General features: G+C 44.9%; 1 protein-coding gene across 5 annotated transcripts; it reads left to right on the top strand.

Moving 5' to 3' along the window:
• The first annotated feature begins 306 nt into the window (after positions 1-306).
• Positions 307-18,125, top strand: nphp3 (nephronophthisis 3). 5 transcript variants are annotated; one of them, XM_079489737.1, is made up of 29 exons: positions 307-621; positions 958-1,090; positions 1,643-1,902; positions 2,726-2,851; positions 2,957-3,107; positions 3,419-3,574; positions 3,911-4,044; positions 4,164-4,321; positions 4,977-5,133; positions 5,435-5,509; positions 5,668-5,838; positions 6,031-6,134; positions 6,542-6,656; positions 6,839-6,982; positions 7,498-7,595; positions 9,059-9,161; positions 9,297-9,379; positions 9,606-9,744; positions 10,341-10,505; positions 10,798-10,892; positions 13,156-13,278; positions 13,958-14,147; positions 14,513-14,754; positions 15,048-15,123; positions 16,216-16,343; positions 16,537-16,777; positions 17,161-17,286; positions 17,429-17,544; positions 17,952-18,125. In XM_079489737.1, the coding sequence occupies exons 2-29, from the start codon at positions 1,027-1,029 to the stop codon at positions 18,118-18,120; spliced, it is 3,909 nt and encodes a 1,302-aa protein (XP_079345863.1). In that variant the 5' UTR covers positions 307-621; positions 958-1,026; the 3' UTR covers positions 18,121-18,125. The 5 variants fall into 5 exon arrangements, 4 of the variants coding, with proteins under 4 accessions (XP_079345863.1, XP_079345862.1, XP_079345860.1 ...); XM_079489736.1 differs by having other exon boundaries at positions 4,161-4,321; positions 9,609-9,744; XM_079489734.1 differs by having other exon boundaries at positions 4,161-4,321.
• Positions 18,126-19,897: the final 1,772 nt, after the last annotated feature.

Below are 19,897 nucleotides of genomic sequence, written 5' to 3'. Positions count from 1 at the left end.
ATGAAATGAAATCTATATTTACCCAGGGTATCTGGGCTAAGCTCAAGAACTTGTTTCCAGCCAGGCCCTGCTCATAGAACACATTTCATCGTAGTGGTTGATGCCTTGTTCAAGGGCATTTCAGCGGTGGTAATTTTAACGTGTCGGACGGCTGATTCGAACTGGGAACGTTCCGGTATCTAGACCGCGCCGCTATCCGTTCGGCCACCGCTGCCACACGTCTTCTCGTCCTCGACACATTTGACTTGTACGAGGACCCGTAGGATCGGCCTCTTGTTACCAAGGCAGCGAGAAGGGAGTGGAGTATTCGCCTGCTGTTTGTTGATTCTCGGATCCCGTATCGACCACGGCGCGGAATTGTTTTAAAACTATTTGACAAAGTTAAAGATAATTGAGCCTTGAGGATGTGCCATCGTGTCTCCCAGCAAGTAGAGTTGTTCAGGAAACCCAGCTTCGACGACCAGTCCGTCATCCTGACCAGCTATCTCACGGGCTAGCTGTGTAGCCCATCGTCAATGTGTTTTGTCTGAGGAGGAATCAAATAATAAATGACATTCAAGATAAAAGAAATGCCCTGAATGCATCCACCGTGCAACTGGGCTGATGGCTGCTGCGTTTCTTGTAAGACTCGTTTACTTGAAATAATTTCCCAACATGTCATCACATCACTCATCAGTTATCCTAGCCGATCGCTCTTTGACTTTGATTTTAAATGTAATACTTAATTAGTCAGAAATGTAAACTGCACGAGGACGAGTAGTCAAGATTTTCATTTGAGTACACACACACACACACACACACACACACACACACACACACACACACACACACACACACACACACACACACACACACACACACACACACACACACACACACGTGATACAGTATTCATTGATACTGTATACATTGATACAGTAATCAATCAATGAATCATACCCTTCTCATCATCCTCAGCATGGTGCTGCTATGGGCGGAGACAGCTGGGCATAGTTGTAGAACCTGAGGCTCCTTGAGCTCCGTACCATGGGCACCGCCTCCTCTCTGGTCAGTCCAGGAGACGTGATTGATGATGCATATGGCGGTGAAGGTCAGTCATGTACTGTACTTCATTTAAAACTTCACAAGTACTTTTTACTTGACTTGAGTATTTCCATTTCTTGATGGCCTACTTTATATTTCTGTCCCCAAAATGTAATATTCACCCCACTACATTTGTTTGACGGTATTACAATACTTGCATGGCAGATTTTGATTATTTGATCAATCAAATTTGCGATCAAAGATTGTGTACATGTTAACGAAAATGGCCGATCTACAAGATCACATCGCAACACGTTGTGTGCTTGTAGATTGTCTATTTTATAAAACACCAAGTAAAAATACAGCTTAAGGTTAATGTTCAATTATTATAGTCCAATAACATTATTTATATGATTCTGAAATGTACATTCTGCATAATGAGTATGTTTTCTTACTTTTGCTGCTTTATAGTTTAATGTATATTTTGATTCCCCAACTTTTGTACTTTGACTTAAGTAAGATTAGGAATGCAGAACTTGTACTATTTCTACATTGTTGTGGAATTGCAACTTTTGTTCAAGTAAAAACTCTTGAGCACTTCTTCCACCAATTGGTGAAGGTGGGGAGGCCTGTGAGATCCCGGTGGAAGTCAAGCCAAAGGCTAGACTCCTGCGCAGCTCCTTCCGCCGAGGGCCCAGGGTGATCGGGGCCAGCTTCAAGTCCACCGGCTCGGTGGATCTGGAGTACACCGCCGAGTACGAGAGGCTCCGCAAGGAGTACGAGATCTTCAGGGTCAGCAAGAACAATGAGATCTCCTCCATGCAGAAGAAGGAGGCGAAGCTGGATGAGGAGAACAAGAGGCTGAGAGCCGAGCTGCAGGTAACCAGAAGGGCACGATCCCTTTGAACAAGAGTGTACTTTTGTTTTAGTCAAGTCGCAGTTGGAGTTAAATTTGAGGAATGTGGGTGTAAGTATTTTCTATGGGGCTGTACTTGACTAAAGATATGATAGTCATAGGAAATTGCAGACCAGCCTATTAGCCTTTTCAGGTTGGTGAGGTTGAGACCTGTACATTGTGGCAGCGGTGGCAGCGGTGGCCGAACGGATAGCGGAGCGGTCTTGATACCGGAAGGTTGCCGGTTCGAATCAGCGGTCCGACACGTTAAAATGACCACCGCTGAAGTGCCCTTTAACAAGGCATTGAACCACTACGATGAAATGTGTTCTATGAGCAGGGCCTGGCTGGAAACAAGTTCTTGAGCTTAGCCCAGATACCCTGGGTAAATATAGTAATCATTTCATTTAATTTAATTTCATTCTAATGTTGAACCCATTTGGCTCTTCCCATCTGGTTGTGGGTAGGTGGAGTTGGGGATTGAGAGTTAACTGTCACACCTGACTAGGTGGTTATTGGTGAATACTATGACTAGCCATTTATTTTACCACCTAAACCTGCTATCATTTACACAGGGCTTAAAGTTCTCAGTCCTGGGGATGGATTTCAGTCCTGAGGATTTCATAGGGGTCATTTAATGAGATCAGTGCAGATTTTGGCTTTAAGCCCTGCATTTACACATTTACACAAGAATTAAAGGGTTATACAGTAACTGAACTATTGATCAAATTGACATTGTGGGGAGTCTGGGGACAGTATATTTTGATCTCATTGCACTGATAGCCATTGCTGTTGATCTGATGACAGGCTCTGCAGAAGACATACCAGAAGATCCTCAGAGAGAAAGAGAGTGCTCTGGAGGCAAAGTACCAAGCCATGGAGAGGGCGGCCACGTTTGAGCACGACAGGGACAAGGTCAAGCGGCAATTCAAGGTAAAGAATGCGTCTGTAACAACACTGTTATATCGTGTACCTAACACTCTTCAGCATTAAACTTCAATGGCCCTTATACTACCTGCTCCTTTAAATGACCACCAGATCTTCCGGGAGACCAAAGAGAAGGAGATTCAGGATCTCCTGCGAGCCAAGAGGGACCTGGAGGCCAAGCTGCAGCAGCTGCAGGCTCAGGGCATTCAGGTCTACGATCTGGATGACTCGGACTCTGATGACAACCGGACTACAGTCACTGGTCAGAGCACCTCTCCTGCACTGGTCCCCTTATACTTCTTACTATGGTGTTTCCCAAACAGTGGGCCTTCTTACTACAGTGTTTCCCAAACAGTGGGCCTTCTTACTACGGTGTTTCCCAAACAGTGGGCCGGGAGCCATTTTTGGGTTACGGACCAATTTCTATGGGTCGCTAATTATCTGTATTTTTATTTTTTATTATTGCAAAAATATTTCCAAAACATCAAACATCATTTTCTTTTCTTTTTCTGTTCTGTTTTTCTTCGTTGTAATTTCCTCTCTATCTGCGAAAACAGTATTGTTTGTGTACAGCTGCAGGGACGCAGTGTGAGTACTGGGGTGGTGGCCTCTATGGGGGGAGTGAGCCCTCTATGGGCAGCATGATGCAACTTCAGCAGACCTTCCGAGGCCCAGAGTTTGCACAGAGTTTGATAGACGTGGAGGGCCCATTCGCTAACGTAAGCAGAGGTGAGGCCTTTGAAGCAGAAATCGGCAAGAAAATACGTGCATGGCTCCTGATTCTAGGTCGATGCCATCCGTGTGTGTGTGTGTGTGTGTGTGTGTGTGTGTGTGTGTGTGTGTTGTGTGTTGTGTGTGTGTGTGTGTGTGTGTGTGTGTGTGTGTGTGTGTGAGAGAGTCTGTGTTTTATACTAACGGAGAGTATTTCTACATTGCAGTATTGATACTTTTACTTAAGTAAAAAATATGAATATTTTTCCCACCACTGCAATGCATACATTTTTATTTGTGTATGTGTTCTTGCACGTAGTCGTACACTCTCTAATCTCTGCTGGTGCATTTCAGACGACTGGGACACTGCGGTGGCCAGCCTGCTGCAGGTCTCTCCTCACGTCTCTCAGGCCTTGTGGAGTAACACAGTGCGCTGTTACCTCATCTCTACCCAGGAGACCAAAGCAGAGCTGGACATCTTCGTTCAGGTTCACTATGTGGTCCACCTACTTCCAACGAATTACGCATTCTGTGAACCCAAAGAATATATGGAGGGCGTCTTCTCGTCCATCATTGTCATATTTTTTGTTCTCTTGTGTCACAGAAGTACTCGCCAAAACTGCGAAGGCTGTGTGAGGGTCTGGGTCACTTCTATCTGAATGTGAACTTTCCCGAGGAGAGTGCTGGCTCCCATACCCTGATGCGCAAGCAGGAGATTGAGCGGAGCTCCGTGTGTGTGCTTCTTCTCAAGTCAGCCGTCACTATGTCAGTACCCTCACTAATACTCTCGCTAGGGTTCCCACAGGCCCCTTTTCCACCAAAAGAACTTTGGTTCTAGAAAGAACTGGTTCCGATCTAGATCTTTAGAACCTCGGTGCTTTCACGGAACCAGCCGTGAGCCTGCTTGCGTTTTCCACCAGTTTAAAGCACCATTGTAATTAGGGGCAGGAGTCCCCAGTTGCCCCAGGTTTGATTCCAGGCCTGGCCAGCAATGTGTTGAACATGACCGGTCAAAGTGTCCATTTAACGGGGGAAATTCAATCATCAATGGTAGTTACAGTTTCAGTTTCTTTTTTGCTTGCTTCATTTTGCCACTGTTTTATATCGCATCGGCATCTTCCAACCTGTAGAATAGTGACACGTCCTCCTTGGTTCCCAGTTCAGAGCAAGAAAAAACAAGTATTTTTTTTTGGTTCCAGTTCAAAACTTTTAGGATTCTGAACCAATTCATTTTCAGTGAAAACTCTCTAAATTGATTCCAAATTAGGCGGAACCGGTTCAACCCCTGTAGAAAAGTAGCCTGTCGGGGTGTCCATACTCCATACAGGCCCTGCCATTCTCACTGATATAAACAATGTATTTTATTTGTGCACATGCACCGTGTGTGTGTGTGTGTGTGTGTGTGTGTGTGTGTGTGTAGCTCTGTGGTGGAGGATAGTGAGGAGGCCTTTGTGAAGAACCCGGATGGCTGCCCCCTGGTTCTGTATCTCAGGACTGGAGAAGACCAGCCTCTCACTGGATCCACCAGACAGCTGCTGGAGAGGGTCAATGCAGCTGACAAAGCAGCAAAAGTCAAGGTGTGTGTGTGTGTGCGCGCGTGCATGTGTCTGTGTTCAAGTGTAACTTTGCAGATGTTCAAGTGCAGAATTCCTCAGATTCTTTCACATCAGCCACTCATACATGGCTGGCTTGTAGTGGACATCTTTGCCATGGACATACAAAATGAGAACATCATAATGTTGTGTAAAAACAAATCTAAGAGTTCCCTCGGAAGTCTTGCCACGGACACATTTGTCCGTGTACACTGTACGGACATATTGATGACCCCTGATACACAGCCTTTCTGTATACTATGATATGTTGTGTACATTCACCTAGGTGGTGGATCATAGTGGTTCCCCAGAGGATGGAGCAGCCTTGATTTACGCCCAGCTGGAGAAAGTCGTCAAGCAGGTATAAAACAGTATTATGTCATTGCCGTTGGGCAGAATCCTCGTGTGTTTGTCATACAACAGTGATGCACAAAAACAGCAAAAAAAAATAGCCACAGTGAGCGTGTAGTAGTGTGTGTTTTCGTAACCTTTTAAATATCGTCTCTGTCACTGCTTTAGGAGTTGCTGGGCCTGGAGGGGACAGACGTGGACTCCAAGGACTCGGGCATAGACGAGGGACATGAGGAAGACTCGGGCGACGTGCTGTGGGACCTGCATGACGAGCAGGAGCAGATTGAAGCTTACCAGCAGGCCTGCAGCACCAGCTGCTCTCAACTAGGCTTCCAGAAGGTAGGGCACATTCCCTCCTCAGCTGAGATCCTTAACCTCGTCTCTCACATCTCAGTCACTAATCAATGCAATCTGAAAGTTTTTCCATTTTCATAAAATGTTAGTTTAACCAATCTGTATAATCTCTCACTGTCAGGGAGGACATACAACGTACAGAACGCAGATTTAAATTATTTCTTCCTGTCCTCTCAGTATATAGATCGTCTTAATGACATGGTGGCAGCCCCTCCGCCAACCCCTCCACTGCTGGTGTCTGGAGGTCCAGGCTCAGGGAAGTCTCTCCTGCTCTCCAAATGGTAACAACTACTGTACTTCACCATCCAATTGACTGTTAATATACAGTAGGTTGCATCCCCACAGGCAGACTTGACTTGTTTATAGTAGCTCAGATTTATATAGTGCTTTTCTAAGTCGATTTACGTAAAAGAAAGGGAACCAACTTTATTATTAAGAAAATAGAACAACTGTGAATTGGAAGGTTGCTGGTTCGACCCTCTGCTTGCCAAAACTGTGTGTCCTTTTTATGTGGGAAGTGGGAGTCACTGTCCTCATAATTCAACATCTCTAAAAAGTTTAATTTAGGTTATTTACCCACTCCCACCCAAATGGTACCATTACCCATATTTGTTATTCATATTGCTTTTCTTAAATGGTCAAATCATTTAGCAGCATCCTCCATTGACTGCTGTGTAATGTCCTCCAGGATTGAACTTCAGCAGAAGCAGGCCCCCAACACTTTATTCCTCTATCATTTTGTTGGTCGGCCTCTGTCCACCAGCTCAGAGCCTGTTCTGATCATCAAACGCCTCACTGTCAAGGTAAGGTGGCCTTCAGTTCCCACAGAGTCAGCTCAGCATTTTGTCAAGGTTAACATACTGTATAAATGTGGCGCTGTCGGGCAGAAACTTATATCGCTGGATTTCATTGTTTTTTTTTTAAATTATTTATTATTATTTTAATGACAGGTTTTTTTTCTTGTCTGAATGATGTTGTCTCATAGTTGCTGCAGCACTTCTGGTCCATCTCAGGTCTGTCCATGGAGCCTAGTAAGATCCTGGAGGAGTTCCCACGCTGGCTGGAGAGACTGTCGGCACGCCACCATGGAAACATCATCATCATCATCGACTCCATCGACCAGATACAGGTACAGACACCGCACTGCTGGAACCCACCATAGACCAGTGGTTCTCAACCTTTTCAGGCCGCGACCGGCCCAAATTCTGAACTGGGCCACCCCAAAATAATCATGTGTACCGGCGGGGACCCCCCAAAATAATCATATTTGAACTGGGGACCCCCCAAATAATCATATTTGAACTGGGGACACCCACCCTGACAAGCACTTGGGAAGAGTAGGAGTTGAGGCATTACCTTTTAGTTTGACCTGGTTCCACAGATAAATAGAATATATAGTTTCACAATTCTCTTTTATGATTAGAAAATTTGGCCAATGTTTGACCAATTTTTTATTTAGTTGATTACTTTCGATTTCTTTTAGGAATTAAAAATATCTTAAAAGTACTTAACTTGTCACTTTATTGTCACCTGACCCCCCAAAATCATGTGGGGACCCCCAGGCCGACCCACAGGTTGAGAACCACTGCATCAAAACAGTCACATGAAGCAGACGTTCACAATGCTTTTCTCTTTTGCTTCCAGCAAGCTGAAAGGCACATGAAGTGGCTGATTGACCCTCTGCCCGTCAATGTGAGAGTGGTGGTGTCTGTCAATGTGGAAACATGTCCTCAGGCCTGGAGGTGAGACACATCAGAAAATAGACCACGTATCTAACATCAAATATTCAGTTGTTGTCAATGAAGCTACGTGCAATCTAGGGCATTAAGCAACTAGTCGACTAGTTTACTAGTCTACTAGTAAATCCACTAGCCGACCTTGTTGGTACTAGTTGACTAGTTGATAAGAAAAAAAAGGAAAAAAAAGTTTATTTTTTTATTGTTTTATTTCTTTCTGATTTTGTAGGCCTCAAGATCAGGTAGATTATAGTTATAGTCACCATGTACACAGTTTTTCAATGTACAAATATTTATAAAAAAATAAAGAAAAATAAATAGGTAGTTAAACAACTAGTCGACTAGTAAACTAGGCAACTAGTCAACTAGTAAAAATGACTAGAAGTGAATGCCCTGCAATCGCATCCAGCATGTGTATCCTGTTATCTGTTCCAATGCTTCCATATCTAAATACCTTTCTGAACAAGCAATAACGTACAAGAGCGTGTACTATACTGTGAGATATGTTGACCCTACAGTGCCTATATTTCACGGTACAGCAGAGCAGGTATGCTGTGTTATTGCTTTTATTTCATTTTTAAATGTATTTTTAAATTTCACTAGAGGATAAGCCCCTTGAGTTGCAGCAACTCGTTTTTCGAGGGGGTCCTTACTTTTGTAATTGTTAACTTCAACAAAGCGCTGGGTTAGAGAAAAAAAACAACAGACGAGCCAGGCACTCCAGAGATCAAAAATGAGGAACAGCCTTTATTTATTAAAAGGCAATTGCCAACATGTTTCGACCTCAGAAGGTCTTCATCTGGGGGAAAAAGCGCTGATTTAATTTAAATATGTCCCAAACCGCCCCTGAAGGTCTTCCACTGCGGGCCTGCTCGCTTTGCCTAAAAAAATGGCAACTAAAAAATACGGGGAAGCAGCGTTTTGCTTCTACAGGCCGACGGTGTGGAACAAACTCCCACTGTACCTTCGACAGGCAGCCTCTGTAGACATTTTTAAAGCGCAGCTCAAGACTCACTTCTACACTCTTGCTTTTAATTGATCTTTTAATTTTTTTGTTATTCATGTCCTCACTGTATTGCATTACTGCTCTTGTTTTTTTTAATGTTTATGCCTTGCTTTTCTTTCTTGTTTTTTTTCTCCATTGCTCTGTAAAGCACTTTGAGCTGCATTTCATGTCATGAAAGGTGCTATACAAATAAAGTTTTATTATTATTATTATTATTATGATTTAGTGTAATAAAGTACGGGACGTGTATGGTATATGCGTGCCATTAGTGGGCGCGTAGTTAGTCAATTAATGCTCCGTTGCATGTCGGTATCGCACGCTGACAATGGCAATCTACAAGCTCACAACTCGTGCGTGTTGTGAGGTTATTGGAACGGCTATTTTAGATGCACGATACCGCCGTAGGACAAAGTATAAATCCGTCTTTAATTGTAAATGGTTGTGTGTGTGTGTGCCTGCCCAGGTTGTGGCCCACCCTGCACCTGGACCCACTGAGTCCCAGGGACGTGAGGAGTGTGGTCAACGCAGAGTGCCAGGCCATGGAGGTCAAACTCACCAAGGACCAGGTGAGGGAGCATAACGGTGTGGACAGATGGTCCTAGGCTCTGACAAGCAAATCAGATTTGGCAGCCGTCTGCTGTCATCCCGTCGAAGTGTCACAGTATCACCTCTCAGTCATCTCTCTGATCTCTTTGTTGTAGGAGAAGAAACTGGAGAGGCATTGTCGTTCTCCATCCACCTGCAACGCTTTGTATGTAACGCTGCTGGCAAGGACGATCATCAGGTGAGTCACACAGAGATTGTCTGATGTGAGTTTCTGGTAAATTGTCTTGTTCTTTGTGTTATGTCAAATGTGTGTACGTATATGTGTTCTGCATACTTGGCTGCTGTGTCACAAGACAAATTTCAGTGTGAACTGACAATAAAGTACTATATCATATCATATCAGTTTGTGCGTATGAAAGCTGCATTCCATAGATGTCATTGTTTTCACACAACACGTTGCCCAGCAGCAGGTCATGCTCGTCGTTGGAGAGCAGCCTGGAGCAGTGTCTCCTGTGTCAGGACACCATGTCGCTGTACCGTCTGGGCCTGACCATGACTCTAGACACCCTCAGCACAGACCGGGAGAGAGGCATCATGAGGGAGGTAAACCAAACAACAAACTACGCCGCTGTTCATTAATAGGCTTTAGAGCAGGCATTGGTAAAAAGATGAGAACTCGGCACACAGCTCTGCTCCACAGTGTTTAGTTTTATTATTTAAAAAAAGTCATTTTACAGGTTCATAACGTTTCGATCATTGTTAGCCTTCATCTTTCTTTCTTCCAGGAAATAAAACGTCTGGGTTTCCGAGGCTAGCCTTCATCAGGTGACCATTGAACACTGTACCAGAGCTGTGTGCAGACTTCTCATCTTTTTACGCTGTTGCTACCTTAGTCCAACACCAGCAAGGGACTGGATGTTCGCAACCTACCTGCTTTTGATTTAGAGCAGGCGTTCCCAAAGTTTTCCATGAAAGAACTACCAAATAACCATATTCTCTGGCTCCACTATTGCAAGATGGCATATCACTTTTATTTGTTCGGTTTCACTTCCAATGGCCGTCTCTGCTAGAATGATATCAGAGATCCCATAAATAACTTGGACTACTATGTACGAGTTTCTCTTCTGCTTTCTCGTAAATCTCTTCCGTTCTTTTACAGGCCTGTTTTTGTGGTTGTTGTTTTTCTGTTCCCTCGTCAGATGCTGTGTTTGGTGTGTGCCAGTCACAATGGCATGAGTGAGTCAGAGGTTCTGGACCTGCTCCCAGAACTGGACATGCCCTTCCTCTCCTCCCTGCTCCATGAGCTCAGCAGGCTCTGTATCGTGGCACTGGGCTGTGGACTCATCAGGTTCCAGCACCTTCAGGTACAGTACACGGGCTTCTTCTGCCTTGGGGATATTAACATTTCTCCCATTATGTTCTTATGACTGGCTGCCAAGCTACACCAGGCTTTTCTCGAGCGTTTCTCGCGCGTTTTCACACTGACAAGTAAATGTTTAGATCTTCACTGAGGTGGTCTGTCTGTCTGTCTGTCTGTCTGTCTGTCTGTCTGTCTGTCTGTCTGTCTGTCTGTCTGTCTGTCTGTCTGTCTGTCTGTCTGTCTGTCTGTCTGTCTGTCTGTCTGTCTGTCTGTCTGTCTGTCTGTCTGTCTGTCAGGCTTGGGAGGCAGTTAGGCTGGAGTTTCTGAATGGAGGGACCAGTACTGCTGCTTACAGAGAGAAACTCATCCACTACTTCAGCCAGCAACTCAGGTACAACCAGTGGTGTGTTCTACCGCTATAACTCAGGTACAACCAGTGGTGTGTTCTACCGCTATAACTCAGGTACACCCAGTGGTGTGTTCTACCGCTATAACTCAGGTACACCCAGTGGTGTGTTCTACCGCTATAACTCAGGTACAACCAGTGGTGTGTTCTACCGCTATAACTCAGGTACAACCAGTGGTGTGTTCTACCGCTATAACTCAGGTACACCCAGTGGTGTGTTCTACCGCTATAACTCAGGTACAACCAGTGGTGTGTTCTACCGCTATAACTCAGGTACAACCAGTGGTGTGTTCTACCGCTATAACTCAGGTACAACCAGTGGTGTGTTCTACCGCTATAACTCGGGTACAACCAGTGGTGTGTTCTACCGCTATAACTCAGGTACAACCAGTGGTGTGTTCTACCGCTATAACTCAGGTACAACCAGTGGTGTGTTCTACCGCTATAACTCAGGTACACCCAGTGGTGTGTTCTACCGCTATAACTCAGGTACAACCAGTGGTGTGTTCTACCGCTATAACTCAGGTACAACCAGTGGTGTGTTCTACCGCTATAACTCAGGTACAACCAGTGGTGTGTTCTACCGCTATAACTCAGGTACACCCAGTGGTGTGTTCTACCGCTATAACTCAGGTACAACCAGTGGTGTGTTCTACCGCTATAACTCAGGTACAACCAGTGGTGTGTTCTACCTCAACTCAGGTACAACCAGTGGTGTGTTCTACCTCAACTCAGGTACAACCAGTGGTGTGTTCTACCGCAACTCAGGTACAACCAGTGGTGTGTTCTACCGCTATAACTCAGGTACAACCAGTGGTGTGTTCTACCGCTATAACTCAGGTACAACCAGTGGTGTGTTCTACCGCTATAACTCAGGTACAACCAGTGGTGTGTTCTACCGCTATAACTCAGGTACACCCAGTGGTGTGTTCTACCGCTATAACTCAGGTACAACCAGTGGTGTGTTCTACCGCTATAACTCAGGTACAACCAGTGGTGTGTTCTACCGCTACAACTCAGGTACAACCAGTGGTGTGTTCTACCGCTATAACTCAGGTACAACCAGTGGTGTGTTCTACCGCTACAACTCAGGTACAACCAGTGGTGTGTTCTACCGCTACAACTCAGGTACAACCAGTGGTGTGTTCTACCGCTATAACTCAGGTACAACCAGTGGTGTGTTCTACCGCAACTCAGGTACAACCAGTGGTGTGTTCTACCGCTATAACTCAGGTACAACCAGTGGTGTGTTCTACCGCAACTCAGGTACAACCAGTGGTGTGTTCTACCGCTATAACTCAGGTACAACCAGTGGTGTGTTCTACCGCTATAACTCAGGTACAACCAGTGGTGTGTTCTACCGCTATAACTCAGGTACAACCAGTGGTGTGTTCTACCGCTATAACTCAGGTACAACCAGTGGTGTGTTCTACCGCTATAACTCAGGTACAACCAGTGGTGTGTTCTACCTCAACTCAGGTACAACCAGTGGTGTGTTCTACCTCAACTCAGGTACAACCAGTGGTGTGTTCTACCTCAACTCAGGTACAACCAGTGGTGTGTTCTACCTCAACTCAGGTACAACCAGTGGTGTGTTCTACCTCAACTCAGGTACAACCAGTGGTGTGTTCCAGGGGTTCTTAACCCGTGGGTCGCGACCCCTCGAGGGGTCGCCAAATTATTTTGGGGGGTCCCCAAATTATAAAAAAACAAACTGAATGGCTGTAAAGTGGAAATGAAGAGTTTACATAGTACACATAGTACATGCATACACCTTCCCTAATGATTATGGTTTCAGTATTTATTTATGGTGTATTGTCTCTATTATTAAGGTTATTGTAGCAGTCAATTTATATTGGGGGTCGGGAGGGGGCGGGGCGGGGGTCCCGAGATGTTGCCAAAGCATTTTCGGGGGTCCCCGGCCAAAAAGGTTGAGAACCCCTGGTGTGTGCTACCGCTATGCGCTATATACTGTACGTAGTATGCCCTCCCTGAAAATAATTTATTTAAATGAGTTAGCTGGTTTCTGCCCGCCAGCGACAAATATGTTAGAGTAGTTATTTCATTCAGCGACCGTGCGTATATACTCGCGTGTGTCGTGCATGTGGGAGGGATATCATTATGGTATACCCTCTGAAAAGACCTAGGCTGTGGGAACAACACAGTGTGGTTCAACAAAATGAGTACAGCATATACTCCACTGTGTGTGTGTGTGTGTGTGTGTGCGTGTGCGTGTGCGTGTGTGCAGTCAGGACGGGGTGACATGGCGTGTAGCAGACGAGCTGCCCTGGCTGCTCCAACAGCAGGAGGACAAAGCCAAGCTTCAGCTCAGCCTCCTCAATCTGTTTGTCTCCCAGAACCTTTATAAGAGGTACAGTACACACTTCACTGAATCAAACCATGTGTACTATTAATACACTACAACACTGATGAATGTACAGCACACTACACTGAATCAAACTGTGTATTACACACTACAGAGTAGACTACACACATTGAATCATACCATGCACACTACACCACTGGCGGAACAACTCGGTACCGGCACTGCAGATAAATAAATGAATATGGCACGGTCGGGCCAACAGTTCCAGGTACATCCTTGCAGGCAGTGACAGTGAGTAACGGTACTATACTGTAGCCTGCCTGCCTACCTGTTAATGTTTTGGGCAGCTGCTGCTGCTGATTTTACCAGCGTCAGCGATCTTACAGGTGTATGCAAAGGCTAAATTTATGTAATCTGGCATTTTATTAGATTTATAACTTAGCATTTTATGTAGACATAGTACTCTATGTACTGTATACTCATAGCTTCACTGCAGATAATCTACTGTTAGACAGATATTGGGTTCTTCGCTGGCTTATGATTCTGATGACTATTTATTTCTATGTATTTGATGTATTACCTTGTATTGTTCCTGCTTACTGTAAATCGCTCTGGATTAAGAGCGTCTGCTAAAAGCCTAAATTGTATATGTTGTTTATTATATAAGCACTCATGGGTGATTGTTCTTTTCAATTTGCCATTTGGTGCATGCCTGCACCTATAGGGGTCATTTCTCTGAGCTGCTAGCCTACTGGCAGTATGTGGGCAAGGACAAGAGCTCCATGGCCACCGAGTACTTTGAGTCCCTGAAGCGCTATGAGAAGACCTGTGAGACTGAGGACAGCATGATGATGCTGTCCAACCTGTATGAGACCCTGGGTCGCTTCCTCAAAGACCTGGGCCTCCCCAGCCAGGTACACACCACCACTATGACATTTAAAGCTTTATTATTACAAGCACACCCATAACTCTGAGAGTATACAAATGGTTCCATTTCTGTAAGGGTCCATTTGGAACCTGAGGGTCCATGGACCCCACTGTGAGAACCACTACACTACAGCCTTTGTTGATTTAAATTAAAATAAATTGTAACAGTAAGATTGTTTCTGTATAGGTATTTGTTTTCTCATTTGCACTGGTATTTGTATTAAATCAAAGTTTTGTTTTTAATTTTATTTCAAATTCTTATCCTACTTCGAAAACTCTGTCTGCGTCCATTTTATGGGTTGAGCGTGTCATTCTATCTATTGAGCGTATCATTGGGTCTTGTGCATTTTAGGCCGTGGCTCCTCTCCAGAGGTCGCTGGAGATCAGAGAGACGGCGCTGGATCCGGACCACCCCAGCGTGGCTCGCTCCCTGCACCAGCTGGCCGGGGTTTATGTCCAGTGGCGGAAGTATGGCAACGCTGAGCAGCTGTACAAGCAGGCCCTGGAGATCAGCGAGAACGCATATGGGGCTGAGCACGCCAGCGTGGCACTAGAACTGGAGTCGCTCGCCGTGCTTTACCAGAAACAAAACAAGTAAGGGAGAAGCGGATGCTTTAGTGTTGTTTTTTTATTGACATTCAAACTTACTTTTATTAGAATATATTGCTTCATGTTTGTGGATTTCACTGTAAGTAACACGAGTACTTCCAGTTATGTGGTTCATTACCGTAACCCGCAACTAGCAGACCTGAAGCTCGTTGCTGAAACAGCTGCGTTGGTTTATGAAGATGCCAGACACTGGTTTCAGTCAGAGTGCCTTGAGATGAGGAACCACACAGAAACATGTCTATTGTGCAATTACCGGTATGTTTTGTTTTTATTACCAGGTATGAACAGGCAGAAAAACTCAGGAAGAGATCTGTGAGGATACGTCAGAAGACAGCACAGCAGAAAGGTCATATGGTGAGTGTGTGCCAGTCAATCATATCCTTGCATAGCCAGCCTTCATCTGCCTTTGCAATGCATATTGCCCCAGGCAGATTCCCTCTCAATTGTGGGAGGACTTCACGGCCAAAGTGGTGACAAGCCAACCAGATTTGTCTGGAACCAGGCTATAACCAACCAGGGCCCAGTATGCAAATATTGGGCGGGACATTGCAAAAAGAAATCGAATACTGAGAGGGACGAGGTCACGAGACTAATATCCACGCAGTGATATTAGTATCGCTACGTGAGACTAAGGTGGTCTTTACACGAGAGCGGTGTTCATAGAAAACGGCAAAATAAAGTATCGTTTGCTGGTGTCCCTTTAGACGAGAATGGTGTTTTCAGGAGGTGAAAACGCAACAAAGTGAAAACACCTTCCAGAGTGGGGAACGCCGTTTCCCCCCGTCTCCATGTAAACAGGCAAAACGGTGAATCCACAAAACTTATGACATCATGGCTCACGTTGGCTCACAACGCATATGTTTATTATTATTACATTGATGCAGTGCCATATATGATATAATGGAGTTCCTACAATGAACAAGCCTCCCTCCTCGCATACAAAGCGCCGCTCATCAGCGATGGTGAATGTAAAACCATGATGTAAATAAAATGCTTTGTGATAGGCGGCAGCAGCGTTTATGTAGCCTAATGTATATGTAAATATATAACCATCCCGTGGCGCGCTCTGCCTGCATGCTCTGTGCTGCCTGTCAGCCTGTGTGTCACTCGATGCGTTAGTAGAAAGCAGGCAGCGAGCGACGGCCACAACCCTGTTGTGTTCATTCAAAACCCCGATAGGGTTGCGTGAAGGGGGAGCTACCTGGTTCTTCTTCGTGTACGTGGTCGACTGGTCTATTTGGCAGCCCATTACCGCCACCTAGTGACATTATAGAGTTTTCATAAAGTCTGCGTTCTCGTGTAAAGGGTCAATAAAAAATGAGAACGCAACGGGACTTTGCCGTTTTATCTGGAGACCATCGCTGTCTGAAAGAGGCCTAAGTCAGTCAGTCAGTCACTGACTCATACACTCCTTTATCAATGTTCTCTTTCTCTTCCTCCTGGCAGTATGGTTTCACTCTGTTGAGGCGCAGAGCCCTGCAGCTGGAAGAGCTGACTCTGGGTAAAGACTCGACTGACTGTGCCAAGACACTCAACGAGCTGGGAGTCCTCTACTATCTCCAAAACAACTTGGAGTAAGACCCCACGCATTCACTCATACACACACTCTAGATACAATACAATACAATATACACAGACCTACATACAATACATTCTGTATATCAACAAATTTTGCGGGGGGCCCCTAGAACCTCCTCAGGGATCCATGGGCCCTACTTTGAGAACCACTGATCTCAACCCTCGACCTCCATTTCCTCTCCCCCCCAGGGCAGCTAAGGTGTTTCTGGCCCGCTCGCTGGAGATGCGTCAGCGTGTCCTTGGTGCCGACCACCCGGACTGCGCCCAGTCACTGAACAACTTGGCAGCGCTGCACACGGAGAGGAAGGAGTACGAGACTGCCGAGGACATGTATGAGCGAGCACTGGACATCCGCAAGAAGGCCTTGTCGCCAGATCACCCCTCACTGGCGTACACGCTCAAACACCTGGCCATGCTCTATAAACGCAGGGTGAGACTTCTCGGGTGCGGTTAACTCTTGGCTAATATGTTTTCTTGACATTGCATGTTGTAATGCATCAGGACTCGAGTATACCGTAAGCATTATTCGTTTTTTTATTTATGGTTTATATCTTTTGTATTTTTTTCATTTCATCTTCATTTAACCAGGAATAGTCCCATTGAGTTAAAAAAAATCTCTTTTGCAAGGGAGTCCTGTCCAAAACCGCAGCACACAAACTTAATCGACATAAAACATAAAGTCCAATAAATATATCTCAGGTTAAAAACGTTAATTTCTCTCCAATATGGTTGCTGTGCATAGAGCCTATTGGTGTCTCATAATAGCAATTGGAGAAGTTGATTAAATGAAGCCACTGTGCATGTGTTGTGTAGGGAAAGCTAGAAAAAGCAGCGCCGCTGTATGAGCTTGCACTGGACATCAGGGAGAAGAGCTTTGGGCCCAAACACCCCAGTGTGGCCACAGCCCTGGTCAACCTGGCCGTCATCTACTGCCAACTGGTAAGACTGGTCAACATAGTCTTTTTTTATAAAAACGTACATTTCCCGCCCTTAAAAGTTTATATCAATTTATAATCAATTAAATTGATTTGGTTTGATTAATTGTTGCATCCCTAGAGATAACTATTATTGTGTCCTATAGAAGAAGCACACTGAGGCTTTACCCCTGTATGAGCGAGCTCTGAAGGTGTATGAGGACACTCTGGGCCGCTCCCATCCACGAGTTGGAGAAACCCTGAAGAACCTGGCTGTACTCAGGTAAACGGGAGGAGAGGGGTGCACAGTGATATCAAAGAAACGGATAAATGACAAACAAGTCTAGGGAATCTCAGTAAAATTCACAAAGCCATTGTTTTAAAAAATATATATGATTTTTACTCGGCATAGGTAACAGGGCACTTGTAAAAAGAACATATACAGTACTTATGCCCTTTTTTCTGTATACAAACAATAAAATAGCAAAACAAACGATTCCCACCCAACATAGATACTGGATTGTACAAATAGCTTTGAGTTAATACATTTGGACTTGACACAAAACAACACTCAACAATCCCCATAGCCTTCCTCCCTCATGGGTCGTTAGTCCCCCTTCACGTCACCACATAGACATATAAAACAAGTCTGGGAACCGCAGTACAATTCACAAAGCCGTCGTCTTTCAGCTACGAGGAGGGCGACTTCGAGAAAGCAGCGGAGCTGTACAAGCGAGCAATGGAGATCAAGGAGGCGGATCCGTCGCTGGTATGTGGCCACGCCCCATCTCGCCACTCCTCCAGTGGGGACACGGTCAGCCTGCGAGGACCCGCCCCTCTGCCACACGCCCACAGGTGACTCCAGCCCAAATCAAGATGGCAAGCCTCACCATCTCCGGTTTACCGGTTTATCTGCTTGAAGTGGGCGGATGCCTTTTTAGGAGACCGTAAGCAGTCTCTCCAATGGAAGAGTGGACGTGAGCTCAGCATCTGAACGATCCTTTTAGCCAAATGTTCACTGAACTAAATATTAGACCTGATCGTCACAAGCCACACAATATTCCCAAGATTTTCTTTCTATGTACCATGCAGAAAAACAATCTCTAGCACCAGTAAACATGGGGCGTGCGCGAGATCTGCCGTCAGACAGCCCACTTAGGAGACCATCTGTAGGATTTGCCTCTTGTGGCTCCAATCAGGATGGTGTATCTTCATAACCATTTTTGCTCCAGTAGCCCTCCTGCCCCACAAATTGCCACGGAACGGTTGGGAGGTCCTGTTGGGACAGGTCTCACTCTCGGTGCTTGTTGATTGCTGAGCAGAGACCCTGTGGTGTTTCATCAACAAAAGGGATCATCCTCATCACTTTGCTGTGGTGCGGTCGAATGTACTGCCATTGGAATTATGAAGTGTTACTACAGTATTAGTATGTGAAATCTGCCAAAAGAAAGTATTTATTGATATTTCTAGAGTATTATTAATGTAATAATGTTTTATCAATGAAGGAATAATGTGAACGAAAGTGGGACCAGTCTTTTAAGGGCCTGGAATTCAGGTTGAGTTTCTCTTTTATATTCCAAATTCAGATATCCCTTCCAATTTACAGTGACATATACTGTAGCAGGGTATGGTTAAAAGAAAAGGCCCAACTTGAAAGACAGCTGGTTCAATACGGTCATGGCTTCCCAGGCATGGAATCACTCGAGCTAAGAGGGTATATTTAATATAGAATAAGAGGTGCTAATCTGAACTAATGCCATTTCACTCCATTATGCTGATTTTTGTTGGAGGCAGCACCGTGTCCAAGGATGGCTATACAATTATCATCCATATAATCCATCCATATAAGTAGTATTCATTGCCAAGAAAATGGTTACACCAGTGGTTCTCAAAGTGGGGTCCTCCGTGTTCCTTGGGGCAGTTCAAAATGGACATGTACAGGTATGTACAGTAACTCTTGGTTGTATAAATAGAACCAAATTGACCCTTATGGGCTCATTTGGTTCCATTTGTACATCCTCAGAATTAGATAATAGGGCTGCTTGCCCCCAGGAAATTCTACTTTTAATAATCAAGCGAGCAGAGGGAGACCCAAAAACACCTGGAGGAGCACAGCGTTGGATGTTAAACAGGAGAGGATGGCGCAAGACAGAGGGTGGAAATGATTCATCAATGGCATTGTTCCGAAAGGAATGTAAAGGCCTAAGTAATTAAGCAAGTGTGCCATGCAAGCAGTGCCATGCCTACATACAATACCTGTGGTTCAACATGGAACCTCATAATTAATTCCATTTTACTACTGTAGTAAACAGTTCTAATGATCGAACGTTTACGGCAGAGTATTTCAAAGGTGATTTCCCAGACATAACTAGGCACAATTCAAGATGAATCTATGTGAGGGGAAATCACTCTCTACATTTGTCTTCATGCAGCATTTATGCAAAATGACATGGTATACAGTAGTTATTAATCTGTCTAAATGGGATTCATGGGAATCTCAAAACGTGATGGTGCCACATACAGTATTTGTACTGTAAACATTATTCTGCCAGGCTTAATGTTGCCATAAGGGACATTCTCTTATCAGGAACCTTTAGTGCATAATGTTCTATGAGAAATTAATGTAATAAACTGTA

The sequence above is a fragment of the Electrona antarctica genome (assembly GCF_951216825.1).
Source record: "Electrona antarctica genome assembly, chromosome: 20".
Classification (NCBI taxonomy): domain Eukaryota; kingdom Metazoa; phylum Chordata; class Actinopteri; order Myctophiformes; family Myctophidae; genus Electrona; species Electrona antarctica.
Note: the sequence above shows the minus strand (reverse complement) of the source record. Positions and strands in the feature narration are given on the sequence as shown.